Below are 12,835 nucleotides of genomic sequence, written 5' to 3' on the forward strand. Positions count from 1 at the left end.
TGTAAAATCCACTTAAAGGGAGTGTAGGAAAGGACTAAAAAGGGGTTGAATTCTTTTTATGAGGATACTTAAATCTGAAAAATTGAAGATGTTACCAACATAAACATATGTATTTGGAATCTTTTTTTAAAAATAAACACACTTTTTTATTTTTTGAAAATCCAAATAAGGATAGGTAAATGAACTGAAAAATTAGTTTAATTCTTTGTATGAAGATACTTATGTAAAAAAAATGAAGGATACTAGGGATTTGAAAATATGTATTTGGAATCTCCTTTAAAAATAAAAAACACATTTTTTGTTTGGGGGGGGGGGATCAACTTAAGAGGGGTGTAAAAGAAGCCGAGTTCATTTTTATGAAGATACAAATAAGAAGTGGACTTAAAACAATACACCGCTAAGGGCTTTTGACTGGGGGATGAGGATGCTGACAAATGAAACCGTTTGAATTACGAAGTTAAAATGTAAAATGATATCCTAGGTATTAAATAAAAGCAGGTTTGAAACCAATTTAACCCCTCAGCGAGTTAAATGGGGGTTAAGATCCGAAAAGTAATACATCAATTCCTTCCTCCAAAATCCTTCAACGTACAAAGACAAAATTCCAAATTTTAAACGCTAGGTGTGAAGTAGGAAATATTTTAAAATGTTCCACCGCTTAAGTGTAAACTAAATTATTCATCCATCCAAAACCATTTGGCGTATAAAGTTGTAATTTTACGAGAAGGTTCTTTTATGTCGTAGGTGTAAAATACCGTATACTTCAAAACAAACCTCCCCTAAGAGGTTTAGATGGTAGTCGACTTTGAAAAACACAATAGCCATTCTTCCAAAACCGTTTCAGGCAGGAACAGAACTTTTTTTTTATGAAGGGTGGTCTTCTATATTCTAGATGTTAATAAATATTTCAAAACATTTACCCCTTAAAAAAAGTATTCATTCCTCCATTACTGTTCGACGTACAAAATCAGAATTTTGCAGGTGGGTCGCTTTTACGTCCTAGATGTTACATGAGATATGGTTTAAAACCTTCAAATTCTTACGTACGAGGTTCAAGTGAATGTTGGATTATAAAATAAATAATCATTCCGCCAAAACTGTTTGACGTACCAACTGAGGACGTATTTTACAGGCTCAGCTGACAGTGGGCTCTCCAAAATGTAAAACTTTCAATAACAACTTTCATTTTAAAGCTGTAGGGAAGCACAGGTATCTTGCTAGTAATAATATTTTCACCATAAATTTATGAGGGAACAGGCGTTCTGAATTTTAACCCGATGTTAACCTCTGAAATCAGTGACTCATACTGTCGTATCACATTTTTATTGATTTACTGTACGTGGCACAACTGCTGGTCTGAGTGGCTCAGTCTGGTAGTATTTGAATGTTGTCAGCCTTGTCTCTGTAGATTTACTGGTATGTAAATGAACTCCTGCAGACTAAATTTCGGCACAATGGTGTCTCCGAAAAACGGTAAAAGTAGTCAGTGGTACGCAAGGCCAATTATATAGTTATTACTAAAATCAGTTGTTTATTTCAGCCTTTATTTTGACCAAGCTGACGAAAGCTATCACATTATTTATGCACTTATGAATAAGAAGAATTATGAAGACATGCTCTCTCTCGTTTCGAACCTGAATAATTATTTTCTCCAGTCAATGGGGATTAATAAATGGCAGCGCGAGATAGCTCGCTAGTGTGAGTAGTGGACAGAGGAAGAAATCTATATGGATGATCGATCGTGTTCAAACGTGACTGTCTGTTGTACACCATCACATTTTTCTTTCAGTTCAATACTTCACTAGAAAAATATCAAATGTGTCAAAGACTGTTCAAGATTGCTGAAGGTTTGACAAGATTTGAAAAGATTTGGCAAGGTTTGATAGAATTTTGTTTTAATGTGGAGGAAAGTTGTGGTTCTTGGACTGGCAGTGTGATGAAAGGAAGAGAAACACGCAGTAAGGCATAATTTACATTGGAAAAAACATTGTGATATTCTTCTGCATAATTTTAGTATTTACTGCCTTACCATCATTTGCAGAGGTTATCGTTATATTGCATTTACGCACATGATTTGAATAAAAAATTATAGCAATGCGATGGAAATTCATATTTTATTGATTGTGTTATTTGATTAACGTCTTCTGATATTGGGAGAATTCGCTACTAATGGTGTTTACTTATAGGTTAACATTTCCATCTTCTCATACGCTGGTACTGTACGGAGTTTAGCAGGCCATGAAGCCATTTCTGTTGTTTACATTCCTAACAATGCCTGGTGACTTAACACGCACCGTTAAAACTCTAATGGCAAAGTTACAACACACAACTTTTTGTAATACAAAATAAAACACACCAACATAATTCAAACAAGGGACCAGTTACCAAAACTGGAGAAAAGCGCAGCAATTTAAAATGTTTCACCATGCAAAATGAAAGTTAAACCTATTCTAGGCTATATTACATTTGCATTTAAAGTTTCCATTCACAACACTAAATTTGAATACAGTAGTTACCCTTACAGAGGCTTCGGGAACGAGTCCAAAGTCGCTTTCTTCAGTCTTGTGTCACCAAATCGTCTAGTGATGAGTCATTTACTGCATAAAGCACTCATGACTGCAGATGTGATGTCCCCGTCCTTCTCACACTCGTCAGATTGCTCATGTAAGTTAGTAGGCTGAATTTCACTCTCAGTCAGATACCCCCCCCACACAGGCACACCTTCGTCAACTTTTACATAAATCATCGAATTGACAGTTTTTTTTAAAATGCTATTTGTTCAGGGCGTCGACCTATAGAGATCTTTTGCTCCTACTTGCACCATGTGACATGAACCTGCGTGGAATTGGAATGGAGTAAGTGTAGAGTGTTGAATGTGAGGAATGGAACATGAACGATGACACAAACACCCACTCCCCAGGCCAGGGATATCAATCATTTACAATTAAAAACCACTGACCAAGCCGGGAATCGAACCTGGAGCTGCCAGGTGATAGGCGGCTGCGTTGCCACCTAAACCGCGGGGCCGGACAATTGACAGGTTACTTCCGGCCGAGAAGAGACACGATTCCAGCTATCTGGCACTTCGAGATGAGAAAGTTCCTCCTCAATAATTTCGCTTTCTGTTCACTTCGTTAGAAGCCAGCATGTCTGAAACAGCAGTGCGAGATAGCTTCCAGTACATTCCATATCAGTACTTTTACCTGAATGAGTTGACCAGTATGCTACGAAAGCAGTGTTTAACGAGTTTCATCATCATTTTACAGTTCCAGTTTTCCGGGTACTGTTGGCGAGCCTTTTCCATTCTGTCTCATTGAGATATGTTCTGTTGTTAATGAAGTCCTCTAGTGTCCTTCCCCGATCTGCAATGTCCATTTTTACGAAGTCCTCCAATGGGTACTTGGTCTTCCCACCATCTGTTTCCCTGCCACATGTCGCTTCAAGTTAACATATGCTGTCCATCCTCATTACATGCCCAAACCACCTCAATCTGGACATGCTGATCCGATCTAACAATGATGTAACAACCCCAGCTTCCTTCCTAACCACATCATTCCTTAACTTGTCCAGTTTGGTTTTATGAATTGTGGACCTAAGGAACTTCATCTCGGATGCCTGCAACCTTGATGAGTCTTTCTTAGTGAGGGTGCAGGTTTCAATACCATAGGTTAAGATTGGTATGAAGTACTGATTGAACATCACCAGCTTTGATTTTGTTGGTACTTTGGGATCGCAGAGGAGTGTTTGTATTTGCTGGTAAAAGTGAGAGCTCTTCTGCACTCTATTTGCCACCTCGATTGTGGCGACATATTACACAGCCGAGGTATATAAAGCTTTCCACACTTTCTAGTGGATGGTTTCCTAGCATGATGTTCGCTGGTCGTCCCACTCTGTTTATTGCCATCACTACTGTTTTGAATGAGCTTATCTTGAAATTGAACTCCTGGAAATTACCCTTCCGTTCATTGAGTCTCGACTGTACTTCTTCCTCAGTTTCCCCCCCAGATCATTACATCATCAGCAGAGGCCATTGCATTTAAGTTCAGAGGTTTTCTTGATGTTCTTCATTATGTCATCCATGATCGTGATGAACAATAATGGGGATAGTGCACTGCCTTGCTGGACTCCACTTTTGGTCTTGAAACAGGATGAATGTCCATCACCCAATCGCACACAGTTGGTACAGTTCTCATACAGCATCTGAACTTTCCTCACTAGTCCCTCTGGCACATTCCTTTTTCTCAGGCATTCCCATATCTTCTCTCTTGCAATCCTGTCATATGCTGTCCCAATGTCAAGGAAAACCATAAACAGATCTTTGCCTTTTTCCCAATATTTTTCCATTAACATATGAACACTGAAGATTAAGTCTGTTGTAGACCTGTTAGGCAGCCATACTGTTCCTCTTCAAACTGTGGCTCTAAGATCACTCGCAATCTGCTCTCTAAGATTTTCTCAAGAATATTAAGCCCATTTTTGGCGATTTCCTTTCTGAAACAGTGGGATAATGACACCCTTGCTCCAATCAGTAGGTATCTTGCCATCTGTCCAAACTGTATTGAGCACACTGTGTAGCCACTGTAAACCCTGGACTCCTGCTGCTTTAATCATGACCGTGCTGACTTCTTGATTCCTGGGGATTTCCCTTGTGCCATCTTAAGGGCTGCTTCTGTTTCTGCCCATGTAATGTGAGGTACCTCTGTGCAGGTTTCAACAGCGGGTTCTTTTGTTCTCTGATCTGCTTCTGTCCTGTTCAATAGGTGATCAAAACGATTCCTCAGAACCTCTCTGATGTCTTCTCTTCTGGCCAGGTTTCCATTAGGATCCTCAATTGCTTTCATACTTTCAACTGTAACGATTGCAAGCTTTAGAAAATATGAAATAAGTAAACGGTGACTAAAATAGGTGTAAATACCAAGACTGGGCGCCACCTGTAAAACAATTACAGGAGTATATAACTATGTAGAGCAATGAGTAACTCCCTCTCCCAAGGCGACGGTCATCAGGTTGACGAAGCTCCAGACTTACTTTATAGCCTTACCCGTTTACCCCTGAAATTAGATTTGGGTAGCATGCCAGGTTCATCCATACTCTACTGATAAAAGATTCACTGCAAGTTTCCTTCCATGACTTTACTCCCAAAAAATAAGTAAAATGATAATAAATACCACAATAATCATCACTTGATGAGACCAACTCGTGTTTGCCGCTTGCAAGGTCTAATTACAAACGTCTACAAACCACCAACATGAAGAAAGAAACATCACTTTACGAGACCAACTCGTGTTTGCCGTTTACAAGGTCTGATTACAAACGTCTACAAACCACCAACATGAAGAAAGAAACATCACTTTACGAGACCAACTCGTGTTTGCCGTTTACAAGGTCTGATTACAAACGTCTACAAACCACCAACATGAAGAAAGAAACATCACTTTACGAGACCAACTCGTGTTTGCCGTTTACAAGGTCTAATTACAACCGTCTACAAACCACCAACATGAAGAAAGAAACATCACTTTACGAGACCAACTCGTGTTTGCCACTTACAAGGTCTAATTACAAACTTCTACAAACCACCAACATGAAGAAAGAAACATCACTTTACGAGACCAACTCGTGTTTGCCGCTTACAAGGTCTAATTACAAACTTCTACAAACCACCAACATGAAGAAAGAAACATCACTTTACGAGACCAACTCGTGTTTGCCGTTTACAAGGTCTAATTACAAACGTCTACAAACCACCAACATGAAGAAAGAAACATTACTTTACGAGACCAACTCGTGTTTGCCGTTTACAAGGCAAATTACAAACTACTACCAATAACAAAATCATTACTTGACGAGATATACATTTCTTAACATACCTCCAGGTAAGAGTCCCACTACACTAACTACTGTTACAGAACAAAAAATCGTATTCTGGTAAATAAAAGTACGACGACTTTCTCTACGTACGGATGCAACCTTCTTTACGAAGAGCATCCCTAACCTTATTTACACACTTCATCGACGTCTTGAGTCCTTCCCGAGTGCCGCACAGGTTAGTGTGGCGCCTCACGTTTCTCCAACTGGAACTGCATACTCGGCCGACGATCTTCTTTACCCAGAATTAGCTCTGTGCACAACCACACATCCACTACCGAATGTAGATTCGGTGCACTTTGGTGCCACCAGAAACTTGTAGCATCAGCGATATTTAGCGTGCTCACTGCGTAGGTAAAATATACTTAAGACCAATAGAGCATCGCCTAGGAATCTGCGCAAAGTAGCTCCCGCGCGCCGGTCCGAGTGAGAAACACAGAATCAAGAACACAAACACAACCAGAAACAGAATCAGAGTCCGAATGACTTGCCACACACGCGTACATACTTATATAGCTTGCTGCACGTGGTTATAGCATCCTGGAAAGTTTACTGGTAGCAACGCTCTCACAGGCACATCTCCACGCGTCACTCAGTCAACCCATCCTTGCTTAAAACAAAGCCCTCGTATTGGCTATTGAGTGTCTGATGTGACATGAACGTCCGCTCACGTATATCCACATTGATCCACTCCAATTCTTCAACCTATACTACCTGCCGTACCCCGGGTTTCCAAGCCGCTTTGTTGCAACACATTCAGCCTATACTACCTGCCGTACCCCGTGTTTCCAAGCCGCTTTGTTGCAACACATTCAGCATTGCTCCACTCCAATCTTCAGCCTATACTACCTGCCGTACCCCGTGTTTCCAAGCCACTTTGTTGCAACACATTCAGCCTATACTACCTGACGTACCCCGTGTTTCCAAGCCACTTTGTTGCAACACATTCAGCCTATACTACCTGCCGTACCCCGTGTTTCCAAGCCACTTTGTTGCAACACATTCAGCCTATACTACCTGCCGTACCCCGTGTTTCCAAGCCGCTTTGTTGCAACACATTCAGCATTGCTCCACTCCAATCTTCAGCCTATACTACCTGCCGTACCCCGTGTTTCCAAGCCACTTTGTTGCAACACATTCAGCCTATACTACCTGCCGTACCCCGTGTTTCCAAGCCGCTTTGTTGCAACACATTCAGCCTATACTACCTGCCGTACCCCGTGTTTCCAAGCCACTTTGTTGCAACACATTCAGCCTATACTACCTGCCGTACCCCGTGTTTCCAAGCCGCTTTGTTGCAACACATTCAGCATTGCTCCACTCCAATCTTCAGCCTATATTACCTGCCGTACCCCGTGTTTCCAAGCCACTTTGTTGCAACACATTCAGCCTATACTACCTGCCGTACCCCGTGTTTCCAAGCCACTTTGTTGCAACACATTCAAGAGACTTCAACCGTCCTTCCCGATATAGTCTCAGTTTTCACGGTTGCACAATCCTACGGCTAGGCCATATTTACAGACTCTTACCCAAACGGAAATTTATACAAAATATAATGATGCACATATGCAATATTCCCTAACTACACATTCTTCTTATAATATTACGTTTTTACATTCTCAATAAACAAAATTACATGATTTTAACATTACAAACTATATACGAAAATTTCCTTACCTAAAAATTCGGGTATCGTACATACGTACGGTTACACAACTGAATTTCTTTTGTTTTTAATCACTCTGAACAATAGTTTCATATTGCCTCTGCTGTCTTCCTTCAGTTTCTGAGTAAATTTCTCCCAGCACTTTAATCTTCTCCTCTTCCACTACTCTTTTAACTCTCAATTTCTTGTCCTGGTAAACTTGCTCAAGGTCTCTGATCTTTCCCTCGTTCCTTACCTGTTCTGGCTTGGATTTCTCTCGATCTCGTTCTTTTTGTGCCATGTTCCTTTCCTTTATTGAGGATGTTAGTCTATCATTCCACCAGGGACTCTTTTCCCCTTACTCTCGCACTTGTCTTCCCGCAAACCTCTATTGCTTCTTTTATCAAGGTGTTTTTAAATCTTGTCCACTCTACCTCACTACGCTCCACTTCTTCTGTAGGCAGTTGTCTTCTTATACGGTCCTGATAGTCGGTCCTTTTTCCAATCTGTTGTAGTTTCCACACCTTAATTTTGTGGTTGTTATCTTTGGTATATTAATGTTTTTCAGATCTGCTATTGAGGTTCATCTTGACAGCAGTCATAAGTCTACTGCCTTCTTTATCTGTAATGACATAGTCAATGACCGTCTTGCTCCTCCTATCCCAGCTGTAACGGGTAATGTTATGACTGACTCTTTTGTTGAACCAACTGGTTTTTACTATCGAACAGTTTCTTAAGCAGAAGTCTAGGAGATGTTCACCTTCTGAATTCCTTCTCCCTTAGTCATGTGGTCGCATCACCTTCTCTGTCCCGAGCTGTGCGTTGAGGTCCTTGATGCTGATTGCCCTCTTTTCACTGATGGTCTCTTCTAAGTCTATGAGAAACTCTTTTCATCTTGATTGCAACCTGTCTGAGGGGCATACACTTACACCAGTGTCAGCTGTTGCATTTATCATCCTCTCATTGATGTACTGGTTCTCTGTAATACCATCTAACTCTTTAGACAATATCAATCCTAGTAAATTTCTCTTCTCTCCGTTGTTACCATTCCAGTAAAGGGTATAGTTTTTCCTCAACTCTTTCCTCCCTTTAGCTTTCCACTTAGTTTCACTCGGTCCTAGGATTGATATTTTCCTTCTCTTCGTGATATCCACTAACTCTTCACATTTCCCAGTCAAACTCAGTTCATTGATTGTTCCTATTCGTGTGTGTTGTCTTCTCCGGGGTTGTTGCACAATCGCAAGGCTTGGCCTGTCATCAGGCTGTAAGCCATCATACCTGGCGTGGGTCTATGGGTGCTGTTGTCTGCTCTGAGTTCTTTGTTTGCATCCGAGGCTCGTTTAAGTGTTGAAAGCGATTCCAGTTATTCTCCAACCAATTTTCTAGGCCTAACGTTAGAGAAGATTTTCTGTCAGGGTTATCTCCCTTAGCCTTTAGCAGTCCCCTGCCACATCTGCAAGGCAGCAGCTTCCAGCTGAATTTGTGTGTCATTTCCTACACAATGGCTTCAACAAGCCCCCTAAGGGTGAACTCCTCTGCCCACAGCCACTGGTTCTCCCTTAGCGAAACAGACTTTCAACGTATTAGGTCGTGTTACGTACATGTAGTATGTGTTGAAGAGATGTTAAGTACAGAACAAAAATGGCCAGCCGGACACCAATGGGATCCGAACCCACAAACGCACTCTACAGTGTGCTAGCAGCAGTGCCAGACCTGTATCTCAGATCCTTTCAAACAGAACAAAGATGGCCTAGGCCACCATAGCTCAATTGGTAGAGCAACCGACGCGAAATTGGGAGGTTGTGGGTTCGGATCCCACTGGTGTCCGGCTGGCCATTTTTGTTCTGTACTTAACATCTCTTCAACACGTACTACATGTACGTAACACGACCTAATACGTTGAAAGTCTGTTTCAATTACAATGCGGTCGTGAAAATTCAATATTGATTGGTTCTCCCTTAGTTTGTCAGGTTTGGTAACGGCCGCCCAACCCTCGGCAGACAGTCTCAGGTAGTACCGTCTACTGTCGCACACGGTAGCAGGATGTACCTGACCTGACCTGATGTTTAATGAGTTTAAACATGCCCTGATCTAGTGATTGTAGCACACTGGTACAATTTGGTGGTAGGAATACCAATTCAATATTCCATAGCTCAACATTTGGATGAGTGGGGGCAATGTTCTATAAAAAAAAGAACGACTTTTCTGTTCTTCGAGCCCACTCTCTAATCAAATGCTTGAAGCCACTGCTTAAAAAGTGCCAATGTCATCCATGCTTTCATGTTCGGTTCACACGTGCACAACTTTAAATGCTCACGGGTTGGCTAACTTGCTGATAATAAACGGTTTCAGTTTATCACTACCGTCCATGTTGCAGCACAAAAGAACGGTTAGTCGTCCTTTGCTGCGTTTTCCACCCTTCACCGCAAGAGTCCTTTGGAGTAATAATTTATAGAAAAGTGCAGATTCATCAGCGTTATAGACATCTTTGTGCTCGTACCTTTTAAGAATTTCACAGAGAATTGGAAGCCAGTCATTGACAGCTTTATCGTCTACACTTCCCGATTCTCTTTTTATTGTGTGAAGCAAAATGCCACGTCTGGCTTTAAAGCGGTTAAACCATCCATCGCTGCACTGGAAGCCTGAAATATTTCGTCTGAGAGCCAAGTCTTGTGCCTTAGATTTTAACACGGGCCCTGAATTAGGAATTCGTGCAGCTTGTTTTTGGGTAAACCACACAAAAAAGGGCAGCTTCAAGGTCAGCATGGTCCGCACTACACAGTTTTTTACTCCCGCTTGGAATGCTACCTTTTAAAACAGTGACTTTGATTTTTACCCTTATTTTTAAGGAGAGTAAATAGAGTCGAATATGTTAAATTATACTGCCTGCGTATTTCACATTTCCTCACCCTGCTTTTTCTTTCACAAGTCTGCACAATTTCATATTTTGTAGCCAAATCTCATGATTTTCATTTCCCACTCGACATTGTAATGTGTTAAGTCACAGCACAATGAAGTGGAGGTTTTTTTTTTTACCGATACTGTTTTCAAAAGAAGCGAAGACTCCTGAACACAACTTAGAAACAGCTGACAGTTCAAAATATGCTGTTCACAGAACCAAAAACTGATGACAAACAGAAATTTAAATTAACACTACACAGTACAGTCAGTTTGCTTTTAATATCACTAAAAGACTTCTTCACACGTTACACAAAGAAAAGATAGCACAGTCTATTCACATTTCACACAGAAAGCAATTCTAGACACGCCTACAACTTACACAACACAAGAAGTGGTTTTACTCTGCGTACAACAGTCACACCACGAGGAACAACAATTTTTGACAGCAATAGTAACAGTTCGATAAAAAAACTCATCACTGCGACAATGCATAGCCATATCAGGTTGACAAATCCCACAAATCTGCGATATCTGAAAGAACTACCGTTTTGCGTGAATTCTTGATACGAACGTAAGTATAACGGTGCCAATAAAATCCCTTGCAAGAGACCCACTGCCGATCTTTTCGTGGAAGGTTTTATAATCTAATTGTGTAAAATGATCACAGTAATATATTTAGTTAGCAGAATATCGAGAGTTACACGGAAAAAATAATCCATAGTTTTCTGCTAGCTTTTTCCGCTGAAGTGTAAGTACCGGTAACAGAAAATAAAACACGTTAAAATCTCTCGTAATAATGGACGACTCAGTGAAAGGGTTCTCTTGTAAACAAAGGCTGTTGTACAGTTTAATATAGGAATTTCGAAGGGATATTAAAAAAAAACTTGCCGTTACAACGGGGTTTTTGATATATCCCGTACTCGCTATAACAGACTTTTACTGAAGTTATGTACAGTACCTGTGTACGTGGTGACATTCTTCACGCAGATCCTTGGCAAGTTGGGGAAGGGCGGAGTGCTGCGAGGTGTGATGTAATAGCCTTCAGCTCCAGCCACCATCTTCCACGAAAGCGTCGTGCTGTGGTTGGTTTTTGAGGGGATCACCAGTCCCTGGACAGGATCGATGATACTGTTTCCATCAAAAGTTATTGTCGCTACTTTGGAACTGTTGCTCTTGTGTCGCCCATTCTCAGCTTCCACCTGAAAGAGACCAAAGTTCGTACCCGTTAAGTTAGGCGCATCGCAAAATCCTGGTGATGCATTTCTTCACCACCTTTCTCTCGGCAAAACACAATTCTCATATACTTGTTTTACACAGGAACCAAACTTTTCCAAAAGGATAAACTGATGGCCACATTTTGGTACATACATTGTAAAATAATTTTGGTTTGTAACGGCTTACTTTGAAATAGTCAACTAAATAAAATGTACTTCAATAAATTATTAAAACACAATTATTCAAACTAATTTAGCACATACCTAATCCCTGTAAGGAAATCTCTCCTTTTCAAATTGGTAGATAGATATAAGCAAACTCTTTTACGCCAGTATCCGCATGTCATACTTGGATACAAGTTTCGGCGAATAACTACTGTACCCCTCTTCCCATGCTGACTTGTCACTGGGTTCATCCTACGAGGACACATTGTTCCGATGCAAGACGCTTTAGTGCGGAAGCAAGTCAATTTAAAATTTACTGTTTTTTTTTTTTTTTTTTACCGAGTTGTAAACAGCTTTAAATAAATTTTAATTGGTTATGTAGATAAATAATTATTGGATTAATGCCTGGGTGCATCAACCTCATTTACAAGTTTACTGTAGTATTTAAGAGGCCTATGTACTCTACATAACCTCACAAGTTGTATATTGTGCACATCGAAAGTGTCGTGATCCAGACGTGAGGGAGCGATATATCACATTGCGGGCATCCAAAGTGCCGTGATCTTATCGTTAAAATGGATTTGGCACCACATCTCGTATATCTACAGAATCTTGAGAACGATGAACAGAGAGAAAGAGATAGGAGCAATCTATTTGAAGTTTGGATGGACTCCTCATTTCAAAACAGGTTTTGGTTGGAGAAAGACTGCGAATAGGTGAGTGACTCTAGTTGCCTACTCGTAGAAATAATCCTCTTTCACCAAGAAACCATCTTAATCAAAGAGAATTTCAATTTCAAATGCACTAAATTTGCTACTTTCCTTTACCGTATCGGCTGCATCACAGATATTTTCATGTATTTAAGAAATTGTGTTACGAGAAATTTCTATTATGCTCTCAGACTCAAAAGACTCTTACAGACACTTGAAGTGCGCCTGCGCTACGAGTTGAGTGTATTGTTTCTACATTGGTTGTTCCCCCTCCTGTCCCTTCTCAATCGTAGTCTTGGTGGCTGGTTGTATCCAGCGTTCGGGTCTCATAA

General features: G+C 40.7%; 1 protein-coding gene across 3 annotated transcripts in view; it reads right to left on the bottom strand.

Annotated features, from left to right (window-relative positions):
- The window catches only part of LOC136883521 (sortilin-related receptor), a 698,235-nt gene that overhangs the window by 127,328 nt on the left and 558,072 nt on the right, over positions 1–12,835 (bottom strand). For all 3 annotated transcript variants that reach the window (XM_067155885.2, XM_067155884.2, XM_068229722.1), the window contains exon 25: positions 11,373–11,613. In XM_067155885.2, the coding sequence (XP_067011986.2) occupies positions 11,373–11,613 (241 nt within the window). The remainder of the gene's footprint in view (positions 1–11,372; positions 11,614–12,835) is intronic.

Source organism: Anabrus simplex, chromosome 11 (genome assembly GCF_040414725.1).
Source record: "Anabrus simplex isolate iqAnaSimp1 chromosome 11, ASM4041472v1, whole genome shotgun sequence".
In the NCBI taxonomy this organism is placed as follows: domain Eukaryota; kingdom Metazoa; phylum Arthropoda; class Insecta; order Orthoptera; family Tettigoniidae; genus Anabrus; species Anabrus simplex.